The 23,527-nt window shown below is 50.5% G+C and overlaps 2 protein-coding genes across 3 annotated transcripts in view; both read left to right on the top strand.

Moving 5' to 3' along the window:
- Nucleotides 1–886: 886 nt before the first annotated feature.
- Nucleotides 887–6,579, top strand: Slc35c1 (solute carrier family 35 member C1). Of its 2 annotated transcripts, XM_051144186.1 has the most exons (3): nt 887–1,047; nt 2,231–2,760; nt 5,987–6,579. In XM_051144186.1, exons 2-3 carry the CDS (start codon nt 2,262–2,264, stop codon nt 6,544–6,546), a joined length of 1,059 nt encoding a protein of 352 aa, XP_051000143.1. In that variant the 5' UTR covers nt 887–1,047; nt 2,231–2,261; the 3' UTR covers nt 6,547–6,579. The 2 variants fall into 2 exon arrangements, with proteins under 2 accessions (XP_051000143.1, XP_051000142.1); XM_051144185.1 differs by lacking the exon at nt 887–1,047 and having other exon boundaries at nt 1,884–2,760.
- A 15,968-nt stretch (nt 6,580–22,547) lies between these two features.
- Cry2 (cryptochrome circadian regulator 2) overlaps nt 22,548–23,527 on the top strand; it is a 33,128-nt gene continuing 32,148 nt past the window's right edge. The window contains exon 1 of the mRNA XM_051144184.1: nt 22,548–22,782. Within this exon, the coding sequence (XP_051000141.1) occupies nt 22,571–22,782 (212 nt within the window). The 5' untranslated portion in view covers nt 22,548–22,570. The remainder of the gene's footprint in view (nt 22,783–23,527) is intronic.

The raw sequence follows: 23,527 nt of genomic DNA, 5'->3' as shown, positions 1-23,527 counted from the left end.
TCTTCAGGCTAGTCAGTGACAACCAGGGCCATTCCTATCCTAGTGTAGAGTGGAGCTGTCCCTAAAAGCCAGCAGATCTATAGCTAAATGTGTTTCAGTTTTGTATTTGAACAAACAGCACTGATCCTCAAGCCCCTCCCCTCTGCTGTACCAGGAGTTGAACCCAAGATCTTGTGCATGCCAGGCAAGCACTCTTAACACTAAGCTATATAACACTGAGCTATATCCCCAATTCTTTATTTGTGTCTCTGTATGTCTGCCCATACCCACTCTTTATTTTGAAACAAGTCTCACTAAGTTACCCAAAGGGGCCTTGAATTTTCTGCTTTCCTACCTCAGTTGAGATTACAGGCTCTTTATGATCAGGCCCAGCTAATAAAATAGTAATTGAAATAATTTAAACATATCTTTATGTCCAACTGCACAAGCAACAAGGCTGGAACCCGCTGCTTTATCCATCCAGTTCCGCAAAGAAACCAGCTCAACCTGAGACAAACTTGCCTGCCCAACAATAGTGTTAGGAAGAAACCAGAGAGAAGTTAATTCTCCCAGCTGTCCAGGAGTAAAAAAAACCTGGAGTTAGTAGCCCACTCAATCTTGGGGGGGCCGGAGTGTCCTCCTCAGGTAGCGGAGGCATTCGACAGTTCTCCCACCCTCGCCTTTCTGAAAGCATCCGTTTGGACCCTCAGGGCCAAAGATGCAACCTGCTCAAGGGATGCGCCTGCGACGGTAACAGAACAGGAGGAGTCCAGGAGGGCTGGGGCAGAGGGAGAAAGACGAGGCTGGCCTTAGAGGAAATGGGCCTTTTGGCTGGGTTCCTAGTGTAACCGCCCCAGCTATCCTAGAGCCCGACGTGGCGCGCGGTAGGGCGGGGGAGGGACAGCAAGCAGGAAGTAGTACTGAGGGCGAGGCTTGGGCAGCGTTGCAGGTGCAGTCCAGGGCGGTGCTGCAGGTGAGCGGGAGGGCACCGCTGGCGCTCAGCGATAGATCCCTGCATCAGCTAGGAGCGCGTGCCAGGGCCCCAGAGCCGAGCCCGGCGGAAGGACGGTACGTTATGGAAGTGGAAGGGACCCCGGGCAAGGAATGCTGCTTTGAGAGATTCAGAGGCTTTAGTCTGGGCATCCAGTCTGGACTTTATCTGGAGGAAGTGGTGTGGCCTCTGGTGGTGCTGGGGTCTCCGAAACCTCAGGACCTCCTAACTGATCTAGTTAGGAAGCGGTGAAAATGGGGGTAGGGAGAAAGGAGAGGGCTGCAACAAGGTCTTCCCAAATAACCTGGGTTCGGGTTGTGGGGGTGAGGTGGGTACAAAGGGCTGGTGGGGGAGGGTCTCCAGAAGCGGAGGGGCAGTATTCCATTTTCTGAGAAGATGATGAAGATGTACGTGACCGAGTCTATTCGATCTGAAAAGGCCAGGGGAAAAAAGACAGTGCGGGTGGTAGAGAGAGTGACAGAGCCCTTCCAGGAAATGGGCGAGGCTCCAGAACTTGAAATTTCTTCCCTGGCCTCCAAGGGTTCTCAGAAGAGGCCAGGAGACTCTGCACGCAGGTGCAGACGTACCGGCGCGCTCCGGGACGGCAATGGTGCGCGCTCCCGGCGGCGGCGGGAAGGGCGAAAGGCCGGGAGGGTGAGCGGGCCCTTTAAGGCGGCCTGGAGGCGTGTCAGGAACTGCGCGCACTGGGTCCGCCCATCGCCCGGGACGCGGTCCGGGACCTACCGCGCTGAGCCGGAACTGACTTTCGGCTAGCAGCGGCAGTGAGGCCTAGCTCCCGCTAGGCCTCTGTCCGTGTCCCTCTGGCCACCTCCCTGAGCGTCTGTGACCTCCCTGCAGCCCACGCCTCCCTCTCCGTGCACCGCTTACCCTGCCGCGTCCAGTTCTTTCCTCTACTCTGCCCTTCTGTCCCTCTCGCTTCCTTTCTCCCTACGACTAGTCTCTATTAGCTACTAGCTCCCTGTTGTCAGCTGCCCGTGGCTGTCGGCCCACATCCTTAGCCGGGCCCCTTCTCCGTTCCCTGGGGCTTATCTCATGGCCCGCCTCTAGGGGCGAGCGCGCTGAAGAGCGGTGCTTCTGGGCAAATCCCGAAACAGAGCTTCATCCAATACTGAGTCCCGCTAGGTCACCCCATTTGACAACTGAAGGCTGCACCCCACAGACCCTAGCAGCTTGAAGCCCTGCAGTCCAGGGAATGCTTTTAGCTGTGGGGTGACCTAGCTCTTCTGCCACCATGAACAGGGCCCCTCTGAAACGGTCCAGGATCCTGCGCATGGCGCTGACTGGAGCCTCAGCTGCCTCCGACGAGGCAGATGCCGATAGCGGGAACAAGCCATTTCTGCTCAGGGCGCTGCAGATCGCCCTGGTGGTCTCTCTCTATTGGATCACCTCCATCTCAATGGTATTCCTCAACAAGTACCTGCTGGACAGCCCCTCCCTGCAGCTGGATACTCCTATCTTTGTCACCTTCTACCAATGCCTGGTGACCTCGCTGCTGTGCAAGGGCCTCAGCACGCTGGCCACCTGCTGCCCTGGCATGGTGGACTTCCCCACCCTGAAGCTGGACCTCAAGGTGGCCCGAAGTGTGTTGCCGCTGTCGGTGGTCTTCATCGGCATGATAGCCTTCAATAACCTCTGCCTCAAGTACGTGGGGGTGGCCTTCTACAACGTGGGCCGCTCACTCACCACCGTGTTCAATGTGCTCCTCTCCTACGTGCTGCTCAAACAGACCACGTCCTTCTATGCTCTCCTCACCTGCGGTGTCATCATCGGTGAGTTGGGACTTGGGGGCTGTGGGTAGCAGGATAAGCAGTGAGCTGAAAACCCTACAGGTCAGCACTGTAGGCACCTTTACACTTTATCTATCCCGGGTCTCTTGCATCAGCAGTCCTAGGAAGAGCCCTGTAGAGAACAAAAAAAAAACTTCCTCATGGTCACTCAGCAACTTAGCAGCAATTACAGCAAAGACAACTGTCACTGCTTGAGTGCTTAAAATGTGCCAGGAACTCAGATCTAAGCATTTGAGTCCGTAGTCACTCAATTACTATGTATCCATATGACTAATTTCCATTAAAAGGTGAACTATATCTGCATTTTACAGACAAAAACTCAAGGAACAGAGAGGCTTAGTAACTTGACTGGGATCACACAGCTAATCACTGACGGAGCCTGGATTTGAACATAAGCTGTCACCTCCATAGATCACTTTCTTGACCATCATGCCACTCTCAAGAGCTCAAGGATGAACTCAGGTCATCGGGTCTGGCTCATTTCAGTGGTCCAATATATGTGTGCTTTAAGAGGCTTTAACTAGCAGGGTGTGGTGGCGCACGCCTTTAATCCCAGCACTTGGGAGGCAGAGGCAGGTGGATCACTGTGAGTTTGAGGCCAGCCTGGTCTACAAAGCGAGTCCAGGACAGCCAAGGCTACAAAGAAAAACCCTATCTCAAAAAACAAAAAAAAAAAGGAAAAAGAAAAAAAAAGAGGCTTTAACTATCTCCCCAGATGTGACCATAAATAATTACTGGTAGGGAAGTTGTGCTGGTCATTATACCGGCAGCATCCTCTTTATGTACCCAGAAGCCCTCTGGGTGGGGCCACCCATCCCTGTGGTCATGTCCAAACCAATGAGGAACTGAAGCTGGGAGGTTATGCCCCTGGCCACGGGCCCACACATAGATACTTAAAGTATCTTAGAAGTAGATAGCCTGGGATGCAATCCTGGATTGGCTACACTCCCAGCCCTGTGTTTCAAGCCAGCCTGCTTTGTTCCTGCCCGTTGGGAGTTAGCAGGATGCAAACCAGCGCAATAACCACAGGCCAAATGTGCTTTTAAACGAAAGTTCAGTGAACTTTCAAACAGCCAGCTCCCCAGCTGCTGGCGCTGTAACCTAATTCTGCTACCATGACCATCTGTGCAGTGCTCTGGAGTCACAGCTAGCTTGGGGCTCTTGGGTTGGAGAACCTGTCTGCCACTGAGCGGGTTGAATTGAGTGGCTGCTGGGTTACAGATGCCAGGGCATCCGGTCCCTCAGAGTCCAGGATGGGCGGAAAGTGACCTTCATCTGTACCTGCCCAGGTTCTTTGGTTTGTCTTGCTTGGCCTACTTAGTCTTCCCTGGTGTCTCAGAGGCCCACGCTGGGTGTTCTAGATGCGGGGACCAGGCCAACTGGTACCGTCTGCCCTAGAAATGCTCCCCTGGTTGGGCAGCTCCTGGATCTAGGGGGCAAGGAAGGGGTCTGGGCCAGAGAGGAGGCAGGTAAAAAGCTGTCAGCACACCAGCACCCCTCCCTGGGTCACTCCCACCTGCCCCCACACATATGCCTTAAGAAGGCTGGCACTCTTTACTTCCTTTTTGTCCTACAAGCTGCCCCGGATCCCACTTCACCCCACCAGCCCTGCCAGGGGTAGAGGGGCTAGGCTGCCTACTGGGAGCATTTACTTGCAGGAAGGTACCAGTTACTGGAGAACCAGAGCCCAGGTCCCCAAAGTCACAAGTTGCGATAGTGAGGCAGCTGAGAATCACAGCACGACTCAGAAAGCAGGACTCCCTGCTCCACCCAGTACTGCACCCATCTGTTGGCTTTCCCTCCCTCCCTCCCTCCCTCCTGTGAGGGAGGGCCCATCTCAGACATGGCCTCCCAGGCATGCAGCAGCACTTTGAAAGCCTCTCTGGCTCACAGCCCCTCCATGGTTAAGAACCTTGAGAATGGAAAATGGATTCTGCTTCTACACTCAGGTGGTAACCAACAGGAGGCGTGGGGGGCCTACAATGCTGTAGAGCTTTTGTGCCTTTGCTCTGAGATAGCATCTTGCTATGTTGCTCAGGCTGGCCCTGCCCCCACCACCCAGGCAACTGGGTCTGCTGGGAGCACCCTGCCTCTTCCCACTTACCTACTTTAAGTCTTGTACCTTTCCCCATAGCAGTCTCCAGCCAGCCAGCCAGCCAGCCATCTAGCCAGCCAGCAGCTATTAACTTGTGGCCAAGCATCTGCCAGGCCATATACCACATTTTAGGGTACAAGTTTGAGAAGGGTAGGGTGGGGTCCTCACTCCCGGTACATGAAAGATGTTGGTGGCAAAAATGATAGTTACACTAGTTGATGAGGGCTGTGGGGGTTCTGGAGGGAGTAGGGTGCAGGAGGGGCGATCTGAGAAGACCATGCTGGCATGAGGCTACCCGAGCAGTGCAGGCCAGGAACACACATTTGAATGAGTACAGTTTTTCCTGACATCAGTGGCGAGCCACAGAGGGAAGATCCGCTGTAGGAAAATCGTTTTAGCTACAAGGCAAAGAATAGATTGGTTAACATGGGAGCGAGAGCATGGCCCTAAATTTTACAGATGAAGGAAATTGGAACTCAGAGAGATTAAGTAACTCTAAGCAGCTCAGCTTCAAGAGCAGTCAGAGGCCAGCTCCCTCTCATGCCTGTGCTGGTCTTGCTGGTCCTGTTCTCTGTCGCTGGTCCCTGCAGCAGCAGTAAGCCTCCGCCTTGTGGGAATGAAGGGTCTAAGTAAAGAGACTGGAGTGTTGCCACAGGCAGGCACCCTGCAGCCAGGGGCAGGCAAGGCAGGAAGCTGGAGCCTGGGAAGAGGCCTACATCCTGGGTGAGTCAGCAGAGGATCCCCCAGAGAGACCAGCTCTGGCCAAAGTATGGTGGAATCCCTAGAAAGAGGAAAGTGTATTGGGTGCAGATATACAGGAGCTCTGTGGTGGCCTCCATGCTACCTTATAGTCCGCATTACAGTGTTTACAGTTGTAATTACAGAGGCAGCAGGGTCACATCTGTCCTTGTACCCTCCCCCCTCTGCTAGATTCTGGCTGAAGGGGAGGAGGAAGGGGAAATGCAGGTTCTCATTCTGGGGTGCACTCCCTCGGCCCCCGTTTGGTGCAGAGGATAGACAGAGGATATGTTGATGGTGAGAGCAGTCTGGACTGTGGTATCAGAGTCTTGTCCTCATCCCTCGTCACCTTCTCACTGTCTGTCTCTGTTACAGGTGGTTTCTGGCTTGGTATAGACCAGGAGGGAGCTGAGGGCACCCTGTCCCTCACGGGCACCATCTTCGGGGTGCTGGCCAGCCTCTGCGTCTCGCTCAACGCCATCTATACCAAGAAGGTGCTCCCGGAAGTAGACAACAGTATCTGGCGCCTCAGCTTCTATAACAACATCAACGCCTGCGTGCTCTTCTTGCCTCTGATGGTAGTGCTGGGTGAGCTCCGTGCCCTCCTTGACTTTGCTCACCTGGACAGTGCCCACTTCTGGGTCATGATGACACTGGGTGGCCTGTTTGGCTTCGCCATCGGCTACGTGACAGGACTGCAGATCAAATTCACCAGTCCCCTGACCCACAACGTGTCAGGCACAGCCAAGGCCTGTGCGCAGACAGTGCTGGCCGTGCTCTATTACGAAGAGACTAAGAGCTTCCTGTGGTGGACAAGCAACTTGATGGTGCTGGGTGGCTCCTCTGCCTACACCTGGGTCAGAGGCTGGGAGATGCAGAAGACTCAGGAAGACCCCAGCTCCAAAGAGGGTGAAAAGAGTGCTGTCAGGGTGTGAGCTCCTTCACGGACCCGGGGCTGAGCTCAGGTAGGGCCTACACAAACAGTGAAGGCTTCCCGTAGTGCCAGCTGGGCATGGCCCTAAGCAGTATTGTTTACATCTTCCTCGGAATATGACCTAAGAGGAGCCAGGGTCTTTCCTGGTAATGTCAGAAGGCTGCCAAGTCTCCTGTCTGCCCTGTCTTATTTCGGGGCAACCCACTGGGACTGGCACCCCTTCCTGCCTCCCCCCTGGGGCCTGTCTACCTCCATATTGCCTCTGGGATTGGGACCAGCTGCAGCCTTCAGGGGCTGGATTGATGAAGTGATGTCTTGCCTTCTATATAAGGGAGATGGGTTGTGACCCACTACAGCTAGTTGAAGGGAGCTAGGGGACTCCACATCTCTGGGGCCCTGTAGCTCAGGTGCTATTAACATCAGGAACACCCCGACCTACCTTTGGATGGAGGTTGGAGCTAAGCCAATGGAGGAAGTGGACATTCTGCCCTATTCTTTGTGAATGGGTCTGACAGACCAACTATACATGGAAGCTTCCCCAGGGGTGGCTGATGAGAAAGCACTACCATATTCACAGTGATGAACTCTTCCACAGTCCCTAACCCCAGCTTTTCCTGCCTGGCTTCTCTTGGCCCAGTGGGGCCACCATCCTGTTCTCCAGCACCTGGCCCAGCTACCTGGCTGTCCTCCCTTCTTCCTCATCAGCCTCCCCCAGCACCTCCATCTGCAGGCAGGAAGTGGGGTCTACTCATAGTCTCTGCTCCCATGTGCTTGGACCCCAGAGCCCCTCATGATGGTAAGAGACATTTGTGCTCTCCAAGGAAGCCCACTGGTTCTCAGAGTTAGCCCATCAGGCTCCCGTCACAAAATAGCCTAGACCAAATGGCCAAGAACAGTGGAGGCTGGCTTATAACTCTTCCAGGGACAGCAAAGCCCAGATCAAGGCCCCTGTAGACCCAGGGTTTCAGAGGAAGCTCCTTCTGTTCACATCCTCACATGGTAGAGGCACAAAGAAACTCCCTCAGGCCTTCTGCATAGGAGTAGTAGCCCCATTCATGAGGGTTACACCCCCATGACCTGATCACTCCCAAAGCCTTCGACATAAGAACTCCAACATGAATCTGAGGACAGAAGCACTCAGACCATGATATCCCGTCATCACACCCTCCTAACCTCAGAGTAGCTGTCACTGTCTGAGTCCCTTCTGTTGGGCCTTTTGTATACCCCCCCCCCATTTCCTTGGGGTTAATGTCTGATGTCTTAGTCCCTATCATGAAAAATGGGGATACCTTGTCCAGCCTTTGATTCCTACTTCCCACAATCCCAGGTTCTAATGAAGTTGGTGGGGTCTGATGCCCTGAGTTGTATGTGATTTAATAAAAAAACAAAACAAAAAACAGAGCAAGACCGAGTATGTGTGTGGACTGAGTGAGGGGAAACAGAGCCCCGTGGGGACCCAGCCTTCCTGGGCCTGGAATCTCTTAGGACAAGGATTCTCCCACTCTGGGAAGTGGGTTGCCAGAGTTCACGTTTTCATAAGTACCAACTGCTCCTGGCTGTGTGCAGTCCATCTGTTACTCAGCTTCACAGCCTTCCTCCTGTGATGGTGGGATCCATCACTGATGCCCCCATTTTACAGATGAGAGCACTGAGGCTCAGAGAGGTTTGTGATAAAGAAGTAGCAGAATTCAGAGGGAGAGCTCAGCCTCCTGCTGCACCTGCACTACCACCTGCCCCAGCGCCTGTCACACAACTGAGGCTCAAAAGAATACCTGCTCCCCCCAACCTAACATGCCTGGCCTTTCTTTCAGATGAGGAAGAGGGTCGAAGCTGTGTAAGCCTGTTCATTGTATGACCAAGTACCTGACAGCTTGAGCGGGGAGAGATTATTGTGGCTCCCAGCTTCAGAGGTGTCAGCTCACAACGGTAGGTCATATGAATGGGATGCCCGAGTGTTTTGGGTCCTTGAATCAACACTGACCTTATGATTCAGTCACTCCTCCCAGAAGACTGTTCGGCTGCAAGTGCTGAGGGCAAAGGAGGCTTTCTATAGTGTTAGACGGGAGTTCCTGCTTCCTGGGTACACCTGTGAGCATTAAGTAGGAGGGCCCCAGGGAGGTGAGCGCGCACGCACACACACACACACACACACACACACACACACACACACAAGCCAGTAGCCCTTCCCGGCACCCCTCTGCAAGACCAACAGAACCACCGAACCCACATCTGGAGAAATCTCAGGTTGTCCTAAGCCTGTAAATTGTGGGGAAGCATTAACATACAGCAATAGATTCCTAACACACTAGCCTAGGATATGAGGTGCGTTATTTGAAGAAAACTGCAGTTCCTTATAGACTAATTGTAGGCTCCAAGAAGCCACACTGACAAAAAGTCAGCAACCAGAATTCTGAAGCCACCAGCAGAGGGTGCTCCTACCAACCAGAGCACCCCGTGGATGTACCTTTTCTCACATCTGAGTGGTGTATCTTGTAGATGGGTGTGACTGGGTCAGATGTCACCCAGGCCGTTGCAATGGACCCTGTCAGGGTGCTGGGACAGCAGCCCAGCACCCCATCCCGAGATACTGCCTACAGTAGACACTGACAGGTAGAACATGAGGCCCACAAATGTTTTAATTTTTTCAGACTTTATCTTTCTCTGTTCAGAAATGCTGTTTGCCCTTGAACTTGCCAAAACCCATTGCTTTGCAGTTGAGGAAGATAAGGGATGGAAAAGTGACTCTAGTCTGTATCAAACTGACAAAACTAATCATATGCCAGCAGAAGTAGGTTCATATAAAATGAGTTTAGCCTTTTCTTGTCTTCTCTGTCCCTCTGTTTCTCTGTGCATCTCTGTCTGTCTGTTTTTCTCCCTGCCCGCCCCCCCTCTCTCACCTCTCACCCTCTGCTATGGAATGATAAAGCAAGAAAGCTCTCACTAGGCTCTGCCCCCTTGACCTTGGACTCCGCAGACTTCGGGTCTGTAAGAAATAAGTCTTGTTTTTTAGATCCGACCCCTTCGCTACTATTCTCTTAAACAGCATAAAGCATGTAAGGATGCTGCGCTCCCAGTATGCACCTATCACCCCCAGGCCACCCCTCAGCTTCTGGGAAAGGACTAATTGAGACTTGAAACTAGATGGACCAGGGACAGGGACATGGTGCCTAAAGTGTAGGAGCAGTGGTCCAAATGAGCCAGGAGCTTGGCTGTGAGGGAAGGACACAGGCTTTAAGATGGAGTGGCTAGCAGACCATGACTGACACCTGTTGGAAACTGCTAGGGAGGAGTCTGGAAGCCAGAGCCTAGTTCCGGACTCCTCTGTGCAGCTTAAGGCCCAGGAGGCCCTGAGGAGCCTAGGACAGTGTGTCAAAACCAGAGCCGTACCTACCATATTTGTAGGCTTCCTGAGTCCCCCTATGCTTTGCAGAGGATTTTTTTTTTCCTCTTTAAAAAAATAAATAAATAAAAGGAGCTATGGAGCTGGGGAGATGGCTAAGTCAACAAACTGCTGGCCATATGCACACACACACACACACACACACACACACACACAGGCCATCATTGGAACCAATGTTTGAACAAACAAAACAAAACCAGGTACAGTAGCTCACATCTGTAATCCCATCTGAGGAGGCAGAGACAGGTAGATCCCTGGCCAGCCTCCCCTTATTGGCACCATGGGCCCTAGTAAGGGAACCTCTCGCAAAGAAAATATCGGATGACACGTAAGGTTGGCTCCTAGCCTCCACACATGAACACACACGCATGGTAATAACTGATTAGCAAAGCCTGCTGAGTGCTCAGCACATACCAAACGCTAGTCTAACCACTGACATTTTTGCCTCAGATTCTAATAAACTCTCCATGTCCCAGATGAAGGTTCCCCAATACAGAGAGGTTAGCATAGCGTGCAGCACAGAGCAGGCTCCCTCTCTGCACACTGAGACTCTCCATGAACACACAGAGAGTGGCCATAGAACTCCGGCCACAGCTTTGACAGCCATCGGGCTCAAAAGCCAGTCACCTCCGCAGTGCTGGCCCAGGACAGTGAGACTCAGTCTCTTCCCTAGCTTTACCTCCACCATCGACACTTCCAAGGCAGAACCTTGGCCTAGCCTGCCCACCTCTAGTTAGCATGCTGCCAGTGCCCCCGGGTCCACTTGTCCAAAGATGGCAACCCTGAAGTCTTCCTGTGTCTTCCCAGCAGGCATTCTCTCTCCCCCTCCACCTGCCTTCCGGTCTCTACCAGCTACTGTAGTGGTGCCAACTCCCTTGCCATAGCAAACTGTAACCAAATCACCCTCTGTCATCTGGGTGGCAAACTCAGGACCAAGGGACCCTGCAAAAGGCCCCAAATACTGAATCTTTTTTTTTTTTATAAATAAATTATTTCAGGTGTCTAATCCCCTGGAACTGGAGTTACAGACAGTTGTGAGCTGCTGGGAATTGAACCCGAGTCCTCTGAAAGAGCAGCCAGTGCTCTTAACCACTGAGCCATCTTTCCAGCCTCCTCCCCACCCTCACCTCCCGACCACACTCTTTTTTTTTTTTTTTTTAAGATTTATTTATTTATTATGTATACAGTGTTTCACCTGCATGTGTGCCTGCCTGCCAGAAGAGGGCACCATATCTCATTACAGATGGTTGTGAGCCACCATGTGGCTGGCTTCTGGGAATTGAACTCTGAGCCATCTCTCCAGCCTCAAATACCAAATCTTTAAAAACAAAACAAACAAACAAACAAACAAAACTGTTGGTCAAAACAGTTTGCCACCATGGCCAGCTCTTTGAATATCTAAGTTTTGAAGTTAGCTGAGCCCACGTTGCAGTCTGGCTGAGCAGCTTTCAATCACCATCTCACTTAATACCTGAGTTCATCAACTCACAAACAGAAATGGTGGCTGGGCAGGGTAGCTCTGCCTATGATCTTCACACTCAGGAGGAGGAGACAAGAGGAGAGAATGTTTGAGGCCCTCCCAGGCTATATAGTAAGACTCAAGACAGGGTGTGTTGTTGCTCACCATTTTTTAGTTTTCAGTCCCTAATTAAAGGCCCAGCTTTGGGCCCGTAGAGAGGCAGCACATCCTGGCTGGATAATGGAAAGAAATCAAAACTACTTGCCTCACAGCTAGGAGGTGCTCACCTGCATTAACTAAAGATCTCTCACTACGCACTACTGCACTGCCGCCTAAGTGTTCTACCTAGCATCCAACTTATAGTTGACCTCTGGGGGACATTGATAGCCACACCATAGAGAACCCCTGTTCCGTCATCTACTTTCCTGACCATCTCACTGCTGCAGCCTTGGATCCCTGGCCACATCTCAGCTGTGACTGTAAGTAATTGTCTTAACCCCTCTGAACCTTGTCTGCCTCATCTGTAGAAGAGGGTGACACTAATCCCTCTTCAATAGGGCAAAGAAATGACAGGGTCATAGTAGGAGAAAAAAAAAAAAAGGCCCATTATAGGAAAAGAAACTCTCTAGCCTGGAAGAAGACCTAACATTCCAACTGGGCAGGTCAGTCTCCAAGGACCGCTCTTAGGAAAGTGGATCCATCTTACACCAAGTTGAAGAGCTTGGAAGAAGAATTATCCCTTCAATGAAATATACTTTTCCCTCCCAGAATTCCTGCCTCCTGGTACAGTCTCGTACAGGGCCATAACCAAGTAGCTTCATGAGTCTGCCAGGTTTTCTAGAAGAAAAAGGAAGAGGGAGAAGAAAATATGTATTTATTTATTTTACTTCTTATGTATGCCTTGCTTGCATGTATATCTATGCACCACATGCATGCCCAGTGCCAATGGAGACCAGAAGAAAGTGTTGTGTTCCCTGGGGCTGGAGTTAGGAACTTCCAGATTAGTGTTGGGAATTGTACCTGGGTCCTGTGGAAAAACAGCCTGTGCTCTTAAGCACTGGGCCATCTCTCCTGCCTCTCAATCATTTTATTAACTAGACTGAGAATCCCAAGTAGAGCCCCCAATTTCCCTGGTAACAACAGGACGAGACAGCTCATGTGGCATGCTTGGCGCACCATGGATAAGCAGCAGATGTGATTTAGCTCACGGAAGAAGAGTGGTGTGACTCTGTACAGATTTATCCCCTCTGCCACCTGGACCTGGGGAATTCAGCTGAGAGTCCTGCCAAGGCAGCGCCTAGCCTGCTGGGAGAGAACTGATCCTCTGGCCTCAAACTCCCTACGCATCTCTACTCCGTCCCTCCTGCTGCCATCTTGGGAAGATGAACGTAAATGACGTGGTCGTGAAATCCAAATGAAGATGCCAGCAGGAACAGCCAGTTACATGCATGCAGTGAAGTGGACAGTTCTAGGCTGGAGGGCCAGCCACCCAGTCTTGTCTTTCTTTGTCATTTGAGCATGTGGCCTTGTCTCAGTCCATTTTGTATTGCTCTATCAAAGTGCCTTATCAGGGCAATACATAAAGACTATAGGATCATCGACTCCTGTTCTGATGACTAGGAGATTTTAACAGCATGACATCTGGCAAAAGCGATCCTGGTGTGTCACATGTTACATGGTATCGTGGGTGAGCACCGAAGAGTGGCTGTGTATGAGGGAAGAAGCAAGACTCTGGGAAAGGTCAGACTGTTAGTCACTCCTAAGACCAGCATTAGTCCCACCTTGAAGCTGATCATGACCAATCACCTCCCACTAGGTCCCACCTCTTAAAGATGTTGCCCCTTTGTCCAAATCTTTCCACTTGGGACCTGTGGAGAATCAAGCCATCTCCAAACAACAGCAGGCCTAAATTGCTAGAACTTCTCATTTTGCAGGAGAAACCAGAAATCTGAAACATTATGTGCAGTCTCTTGCTCTTTAAAGGAAACACAAGTCATATGATGCCATATAGGCCGTGTGGCAAACGTACAGGCTGGCGGCAGCCCAGGGTGTGGGGCTTTCTTGGCATTTGCGTTCTTTGAAAGCTTGCCACATCTGTGAGAGGTTGAGCAGTACACAGGACCCATGGGCAGAGATGAAAGCAGGTCTGTAAGTCAGAGGCCACCATGGCTGCCTGTCCTAGTTAGCATGCCCTTCTTTCCCCACCTCCAGAAAGATCTTTCTGGCTGCTTCTACTATCCTCTGCAGCACTAAACAATTCCAGTCTCTCTCTCTCTCTCTCCTCTCCTCTCTCCCTCGTCGCTCTCTCTTTTGTCGCTCGCCTCTCCTCTACTCTCTCTCTCTCTCTCCTCCCTCGTCTCTCTCCCTCTCTCTCTCTCTCTCTCTCTCTCTCTCTGTGTTTGTGTGTGTGTGTGTGTGTGTGTGTGTAGAGGCACAGGGTGTTCCACAGCCTTCTTAACTGTCTCCTTGCTACTTGTCAGGGAGTCGGAGAGGCCAGTTCTGTGGTTGGTGTTGCCTCTGTGATAACAGTTTGAATTAGGAACAAACATAAGGTTGGCTTTTATCCTAAAGAATGCTTGTAGGGGGACATCACGATTTGTTCTGAGAGAGTGAAACAGTGAAGTCTAGCCTATCAGTTTGTTCCCCAAATCCCTCAGGCCTCATATCATAATTAATCATAACTAATAGGTAGAGAAGTCAGTTGGTAGCAGCACTGCAGTCTACCCACAATTCCCTCGTCCTGCTGAGAGAGCACCTATCATGGCTCCCAGAAGGCAGGCCCTGCCCCAGCCCTGGGATGAATTGTTGTTGGTGAGTTTCAGTAAGCCCTGTATGTTGGTCTGGGTAATGTCAAGCAAGCAGCTCTGGTCCATGTGAGTTGGGGAGATACGGCGGAGAGAATCCTCCATGGTTTTCCTCTTCTTTGCAGAAGGGAGAGTTTGGTTGGTCATTTAGCTGCTGCAATGGAGGCAGCTCCACCTGAAAATGGATGAGCACATGGGCAGGAGGGACCTGGATACTTGACTGGTACTTATTTGATCATGCACTCCAGCCTTCTGACATCCATCCTCGATGGACACCCACCTCAGGACCATTTCCCTGATGCTCCCTCTACCTGCAGTGTTCCTCTTTTCTTCATCTAGTCAGTACCTACTGTCTTATTCTGATCTCAGCTCAAACTGTTAAATAAAAATAAACACAGACTTAGTGAGGGAGAAAATTTGGTTAGAAAGAAAGACTCTGAAGTGACGACCATAATTAATAATATAACATTATATACTTGTAATTTGCTAAAAGTAAATCTTAAATATCCTTGCCACTAACAAAAAGATTACACACACACACACACACACACACACACACACACACACACACACACACACACACACTATATTCAGGCATCAGAATATTACATTATATGTCTTCAATGTATAAAGTTTTTATTTGCTAATTATAACTCAATAAAACTGCAAAAGGAGAGCAGGGAAGGAGGGAGGGACAACGAGAAGGCTGCACTGGCCTTAAAATAGACAAGAGTTTTGTTTGAGAGGCAACAGAAAAGCCCACGGATATGGGTGGAGTCTGTCCCAGGGTGGGCAGACATGCAGAAGTGAACGCCCATGGGGGCTCTGGTAGAAGGGTCTCCCTGTGGTAGCTGGCAAAGGGAGGCAGCCTCTACTCCCCTGCACTTGCTGAGGGTTGGCCAAGTGAATGCAGAGCCTGTGGGGGAAGACAGAAGCCAGAGTCAGGTCTACACTGTGGGAGAAAGTCTCCTTCCTCTGTGCACCTCAGCCTCTGGAGCCAGACTGCCTGGAGTGAGACCTCAGTTCGGGCCCTGCCAGCTCTGTGGCCTTGTACAGCTTCTGGGACCCCTGGCATTTTGTTTTTTGAAACAGGGTCTCATGGATCCAAGGCTGGCCTCCAATTTCCTATGTAGCTGGGACATGACCTTGAACCGTCCTGCCTCAACCTCCTGCCTGCTGAGATTACAAGCATATGTCAGCCACATCCAGCGTGTTTCAGCACTTGGTACTGGCTAAGTGACTAGTGTACATAAGGCTCTTAATACGTTTTTGAAGAGTGCAAGCACACAAGCCACCAACAGCCCTCGGGCCTGCCGGAGATTGCCAAGAGCCTTGGGAAATCCTTGCCTCCACATTGAGCCAGTTACCCATGGCATAAACAAGTAGCAGTAGATCAGCCTTCAAATACTATCCTAAATTAAGTCATTTGGGGGCTGGGTATGTGGCTGCCTTAGTAAACTGCTTGTCTAGCACATATGAAGCCTGGGGTTTGATGCCCAGCATCGCATAAAACAGTGCTGTGGTGCACACTAATGGTTCACATGTAATTGTCACCCTCAGGAAGTAGAAGCAGAAGGACCAGATGTTTAAGGTTATCGTGAGCTACACAGCAAGCTTAATGCTAGCTACAGCCAGCTCAGGCTACATGAGACCCTGTCTCAAAAAAAAAAAAAAAAAAAAAGAAAGAAAGAAAGAAAGAAGAAAAAGGCACAGACTTGGTATATGATCGTGTTTATGTGAAATGCCTAGAATTGGCAAACCTCCAGAGACAGGAAATAGATGAGTGGCTGCCTCAGACTGTCACTCTCTCCCTCTGAGGTGGGAGGAGAGAGATGCTCTAAAATTAGATGGCGGAGGCGGCTGCACAGCTCTGGCTATGATAAAAGCTTTGACTTGTACATTTAAATGAGTGCATTTTTTTTTTTTTTTTTGACATAGATGCTACGTCTCAATAGAGCTGCCTGCAAAGAAGGACGCTCATACTCACAGCAGCTCTTGCTCACATTCACAGTGGTGCTGCACACAAACTCCCAAAGTGGATACAGCACTGTGCCTGTCAGCAGATCACTTGTGGAACAAAGCATGCTGCACACATACAGTGGACCACAGCCGCGCGCTACTTCATGATAAAAGCTTGTTCTGGAAAAGAATGGCCCCATTGGGTGACCTCATCACTTACAGAGAGCTGAAGTTACTCCCTCATCAAGGCTTCCTGTTATACCAGGTGTGTGAGGCTGAGACCCCTTTTGTACGGAGGGTGAGTATGGTCCAAAGTATAGTGCAGAAGACACAGAGATCATCGTGGTCCTTCATCATCGTTATCCCACGTCACGATGCTTGGCTTACACCAGAAGCGCCATGGGGGAGCCTTGTGCTTCCATGTGATGCAGGCCATAGCAACACTGGCTGGCAGGGACTAATCAGCTCCGTTATAATCTTTAGGATGATCTTTGTACTCTGTGAGGTCTACAACTGTCCCATCCTTCTTGGTATGGCATATGACTGTTTCTACCCATCCATAGAGGAAAACACATGGCTGAAGCTTGGAGCCATGCTGAATGGATAAAAGCAGACACAGACGGGCAGATGCTGTGTCCCTCCACATATGTGAGGGGGACTGGTTTTCAGGAGCTGGCAACAGAGCAGTGGTAACTAAGGTGTTGGGCAGGGCAGGAAGGAACAGTGGCCTGTTCTTTGATGGGAGTAGGGTTTCTATGGGAGACGATGCAACATGGTTAGTGTTGTGCATAACTCATACACAGAAAATGGGAAGGGGCTGGGCACATAGCTCAGTTGGCAGAATGCTTGCCTGGCATGCATAAAGCCCTGGTTTTGAGCCACCATTTTATATGTGTGTGTGTGTGTGTGTGTGTGTGTGAACAACAAAACAACAATAACAAAAAACTGCATGTGGTGGTGCACACCTGTAATTCTAGCATTTGGGAGGTGCAGGCAGGAGGCTCAGAAGTCATCATCCTATACTTATTGAGTTCAAAGTCAGTCTAGGCCTGCAGAGGACCAAAGTTCAGTTCCCAGCACCCACATGATGACTCACAACTGCTTGGAAATCCAGATCCAGGGGATCTGGCACCCTCTTGGCTTCTGTAAAGTCCTGCATGCCTGTGGCATATACAGACGTACACAGGAAGACATACATAGACATAAAAATATGTTTGTTTGTTGTTTGTTTGTTTGAAAAACAAGATCAGTTTAGGCTTTATGTGACTTTCTTAAAAACTCAACAAACCAACCATTAGAAAAAGGAGAGAGAAAATGAAATAGGGTGGGTGGGTGGGGCACACCAGAGTGGCCAGCACGCAGGAATCAAGGTGGAGAGATAGCTGCGCAGAAGAGGGGGAGCATGCCATCGCCCAAGGATAGAAGCAGCTGTCTCCACAGCACCCCGCATTCTGTGCTTGCCTGTGTGGAGAGCGCAACCCACGCCTCTGGATGAGACGTTCTTCCAGTGCTCTGGGTGGGGCTCTTTCACTTTGTTTTGAGACAGATTCTCCCTGTGTGACCTAGGCTAGTCTTTCTTTCAGACTTGAGCTCCTTTGGGGCTATTTGGGGCTGCCATATCTTCCTCCACTCTGTAGTTTGTTTTCCAACTTTCTTATTGGTTTTTCGTTTGTTTGTTTTGTTTTTTAAATATTTATTTATGTATTTATTATGTATACAATGTTCTGCCTGCATGTACACTTGTACACCAGAAGAGGGCAGCAGATCTCATTATATATGGTTGTGAGCCACCATGTGGTTGCTGGGAATTGAACTCAGGACCTTTGCATGAGCATTGAGTGCTCTTAACCACTAAGCCATCTCTCTAGCCCCTCTTATTGTTTTTGATAAGCAAATATTCTTAAACTTTATGTAATTTACAGCTCCAGCTTATTAACCTTTCCCTGAATGAATGGTTTTCATGTCTTATTCAGGAAATTATTATCTGCATCCCCAAACAGTGACGCAGTTGTCCGCTGTTTTAGTTAGCTCACTAGGCACAGAGAGTCAGCTCCTGTAAGTGTCGAGAGTTACACTCAAGTTTCTCCTTTTGTTTTTGTTTTTTTGTTTGTTTGTTTTACGCTAGGGTACCTGGTTGACCTATTACCATTATAAGGAAACCATTTCCCCCTTCACGAAGACATCATGTCATGAATAAAATGTTCAAATTTTTATTTTATGTGATTGAGTTTTGTGAAGCCGGGCATGATGGCGCACACCTTTAATCCCAGCACTCGGGAGGCAGAGGCAGGTGAATTGATGTGAGTTCAAGGCCTGCCTCCGGAGAGCTGGGATTAAAAGGTCACCACCAGTTAGCTATTGTCTTTGTTTTTCAAATGAAGGGGGCATGGAGAAATTAAGAAACTTGCCCGAGTAAGTACACCATTTACTAATTAATGATGGAGCTGGAAACCGAACTAAGAGAGTCTAGCGTTATATTCCGTGCTTCCAAAAAGCTTTGAGACTTCTCAAACTGAGTAGTTGAAAGGATGATTTTTTTTTTTTTCCTGGTCACTAGGTTTGCTTGTATCCTGGGAGGCTGCACTAAGGCAAGAGCGCCAACGGACCCGTGCTTTCCAAGTCCCACCACTAGAGGGCGTAAGCACCTCAATCTCGCCACGCATGTCCCGCTCTCTGCGTGGTCATCTTTCCACCAATCACCGCATATTTATAAAAGGGCACGTCCAAAGCGAAAGTTTTCACAACAGAGGACTTTGGCCAAAGGAAACAAGCAAAGCAGGACTAATTGGTCTTAAAGATCTTCAGGGAAGGCAGCACTTTCTGGCTGGCCTGCCACCTTGACTACCTAGGTCTCCCTTTCGGTCTTCCTTTTCTGCCTTGAGTGAGAGCTTAGCCCTCGTAAACAGGGAGGTGGGGAGCTCTGAGGTGGCCTAAGTAGAATTAAGATTTCTGCTTCTTTAGTCATGTGCAGATCTGTGTGCCCTCCATACTGGTTTTAAGGCGCAAAATCCCAAAGTGGACTTTGGCCTCCAGTATCCTTTCAGGTGCAGGGCTGACTTCCTGGCCCTTGAATGTTGCCAAGGTACATTTACCAAGCACTAGGCAGCCAATCTGTAGGATGAGTCATCCATATCAACCTGAATACGTAAGCCACACAAAACAAAGAAGATGACACAGCAAGATGAAACCACTCACAAGCAGTTGAGGCCACACTGTCCCTCCCTCTGCCTTAGATGTTTATGGACAGGGTCCATGAGAAATAACTGAGTTCTTAGGCTTATTTTTGTTTTTCATTATTGCTTTAACTTCGTTTTTGTTGTGTTTTGTTGTTTTAATGAATAAAAGTTTCATTCACTGGGTCACTTATAGAATACATGTTTTGTGTAAGAAAAGGCCTGGAAATTGCAAGGAAGGTAAAATTGGATGCAGAGTCTGCTCTCCAGAATAGCAGCTGTTCGCTGTGTCCAAGGAACTATTACCACGGCCTGCTGTGCCTATTTAGAACGTGACAGCGGCCAGAGAGATGGCTCAGTGGTTGAAAGGATGACTTGTTTTGTGGTGGTTTGAATGTGAACGGCTCCCATAGGCTCAAATGCTTGAATGGCTTGGTCCACAGTTGGTAGAACTGTCTGGGAAGGATTAGGAGGTGTGGCCCCGTGAGAGAAGGTGTGTCACCGGGATTGGGCTTCGATGTTTCAAACGCTGAAGCCGCTCCCAGTTAGCCTGCCTTCTCGGCCTCCTGCTTGTGGTTCAGATGTGAGCTCTCAGCGAGCTCCAGAGCGATGCCATGCCTGTCTGCCATGCCTGTCTGCCTGCCTGCCGCCATCTGTCCTCACTGTTGTGATGGCCATAAACTCTTTCTGGAACCATGAACCCCCAAATTAAGTGCTCTATACGCTGCTTTGGTTTCGGTGTTTTGTCACAGCAAGAGAACAGTAACCAAGACACTGATCTTCTAGAGGATCAGAGTCTGGTCCCCGGCACCCACATCAGGTGGCTCAGAATCCCGTGTACCTCCAGCTCCAAGGAATCCAATGCCCTCTTCTGGTCTTGCCAACATCCACACGCAGACATCTACTGACAAACAGATACATACGTAAAATAATAAAAGTAAATTAAGCAACAACAACAGACAGATCAACCAGCTTGTCCAGGGTCACACGGAAGCAAGCAGAATCAGCCTTTTTATAAATGAGATAGGGCAGCCCCTGACTGCAGAGAGCTCACAGTTTATAGACACAGCATTATGGGGTCTTGAGGAGGGAGGGGGCGAAGAGAAGACTTTACTCCCTGAAAGACCATTTGTGAGAGAACCATCTCCTTATTTTCCTTACCTCCTTATTCTCTTCCTGACAAGCCCTCAATGTTGTGGGGACCTGAGGGGATAAGAAGAGAAAGGAGTACAATGCCTCAAAAGAAAAGGAATTGAGGGTGGGGGTGATTAAGAGTGTGAGCTTTTCTTGCAGAGGACCTGACTTGTGCTGGTTCTCAGCAACTACATCAGGAGGCTGGCTATAGCATATATCTCCAGCTCCGGGAAACACTCTCTTCTTGAGTCCGTTAGTCATCTGTCCTCACGGGCACACACTCAGACACACAGACACACAGCTAAACATGAAATAAAAAATAATGAAAAAAGTCGGGTGTGGTGGCACACGCCTTTAATCCCAGCACTTGGGAGGCAGAGGCAGGCAGATCACTGTGAGTTCGAGGCCAGCCTGGTCTACAAAGGGAGTCCAGGACAGCTAGGGATGTTACACAGAGAAACCCTGTCTCCACAAACCAAAATGAACAAAAACAAAACAAAACAAAAATAATTTTAAAAACTTTTAAAGAAAATTAATGGGGGAGCATCAGTGCACCCATTAAGCACCTGCAGAAGGGATTCAAAGGGATGGGAGTCGGGCAAAGGCTGAGATAGGCTTCCAGGCTCTGGCCAGTCTAGGCTCTTACTCTTCACTCATGTGATCCTTCAGTGCCAAGTACCGAGCTGGAGCTGGGAAACGCGGCTGCCTGTTGCCGAGGCTCCTGCATGCCAGGGCTTACAGTCTGACGGAGCAGACATACAAAAGCTAATTCGTTCCAGTACTACGTGCTAAGGCCCCAGATGAGATGAGGCACCTTGAAGGCTGGACCCAGGAAGCTGGGAAACGACATCTGTCACTGGGAAAGCAGGAGGTACGAAGGCTGCGGGCTGGGGCGCGCATGATTTATGTGAGGGAACAGCACCCACGCCCAAAGCCCTGGAAATGACAGGATGGTAATGACGCTCTGCCCTTAACTTGCTGGCTACGTTCTAGATTCTTTCATTGCTCATTCCCAAGATGGGAAAGGGTTCTAAGCATGGGACCAACACAAGGCCAAGTTAAAACAGTTCTCCACTTACTAGCTCCAGCACTCCAGCCCAACTAGGCCATCTTAGCCCACGTGCGTGCAACACTTGCTGACTCCATTAACCTGTGCTATAATCTCCAAAGAATCAAAGGGCTCCCAAAGGAGAGATAGGGGGATATTTCCCTCCACATCTCTGATTCCCACATGGAATCTAGTTCAGAGTTTTGTGCACAATAATGGCACTCTGTCTACTAAACAGGAAGCTAAAAAAAAAAAAAAAATCATCTGAGGGGATAATTATTGCCTCAACCCACAACCCTTGCCCTTTCTCCCAAACCCACTTCTGCCGCATACAAGGGCTCCTTCGTTCTTATGCCTTGCTGCGTGCAAATGCCAAGATTCTTGGCAAGAAAATGGGTTTAAAAGCAGATACTTTGAAATCGGAAGATTCGGAGCGGAATCTTACTGGATTCATGATATTGCGCAAGTCATTCAAACTGGGGCGCCCTAAGCTTGCTTCATCTGCAGAATAAGACTAACAAGCATCCGTTTCATGGAACGAACGTAACCGGGACGAGATGAGAATAGAAAATGGGACAGTTTGTGTAAGGCAACCACGCTCAGCCTGGCATATGAACAGAACAGTACAGTGAACAGCAGGAAAGGACCTGGTGACAGGGCTGTCAAGCCACCGCCGGAGTCATCGCAACCCCTGCCCTTCCCAGAAGCAGGCCCGGAACGCTAAATGCGTAGGAGACGCGGGGTCCCTCCAGGCTCAGCCCACGCGGGGCGGGTGGCAGCGCCATCCTGCGTCACCGGAGGGTGACTGCCAAACGGGAACCACACATGGTGGGAACGTGAGAGGGCGGAGCCTGCGCCGGCGCTGTCGGCCAATGGTACAGAGAGAGTGTCCCACCCAATCACAGAGGCGCCCCAGACTCCTGGGGGTGGAGCCGTGCCAGGGAGAGGCTGCATCATAGGTCGCTGGGCGGGCACTGGGCGGGCACTGGGCGGGACCCACGGTGTGGTCAGAGGCGGAGCGGCAGACAGGGACCCAGTCCGGGCGGCGATGGCGGCGGCTGCTGTGGTGGCGGCGACGGTCCCCGCACAGTCGATGGGCGCGGACGGCGCGTCCTCGGTGCACTGGTTCCGCAAAGGACTACGGCTCCACGACAACCCCGCGCTGCTAGCGGCCGTGCGCGGGGCACGCTGTGTGCGCTGCGTCTACATCCTCGACCCGTGGTTCGCGGCCTCCTCGTCCGTGGGCATCAACCGATGGAGGTGAGGGAACCCTATGCTGTGGGGTGCTAACACTGAGCAGGCTACCCCGAGCCTGGCAACTGCGGCCTGCGTTGCCTGCCCTGAACTGCCAGACAGGCTGAGGGACAGAGGTCACGACCCCTCTGTGCTGACGAGACTCTCGTCAGAAACGCGAAGTCGACCTGCTGCCAGTCCCTGGCAGAATGGGGACTTCTGGTCTTGGGCTTTTAGGGGCGTGCCGTGGGAGGGGCGAAAAGCGTTCTTCAAGAGAAGGAACCCCTCGCTGGACCCCGCAAAGGACTTCTCTAAGCCTCGGATTTGTTTGCATCTCCTTACCCCTCCCTTTTCCCTTCTCGGGTAACCTACCTACACAAGACAGCCCGGGGCGGTGATTAGGGACCCTAGCTTAGCATTAGTCAGTATTAAAAGGACCCCAAGGGCATCTTCTGGTGGCGGCAGTTTGTATCTTGATTTCCAGAGCAGTTCAGTTCTTACTAATTTATTATTGTTGTTGTTGCTGCTTTATTGTTATTATTATTGTTGTCGTTATTTTGTTGTTCTTACTTTACATTTAATGGGAAAGAACATGCCATGGCAGTGTATAGAGTTAAGAGGACTCGTGGGTTCTCATTGACCATATGGTTCCAGGGATCAAACTTAGCTTGTCAGGCGTGGAGGAAGGAGGCAGATGCCTTTACCTGCTGAGCTGTCTCCCAGGTTGCCCCCTTAACTCACCTGAAAGGATCCTTTCTGTAGTTATAACTTG

Source organism: Acomys russatus, chromosome 4, assembly GCF_903995435.1.
Source record: "Acomys russatus chromosome 4, mAcoRus1.1, whole genome shotgun sequence".
NCBI lineage: Eukaryota > Metazoa > Chordata > Mammalia > Rodentia > Muridae > Acomys > Acomys russatus.
The sequence above is the reverse complement of the archived record's forward strand: the minus strand, read 5'-3'. Positions and strand labels throughout refer to the sequence as shown.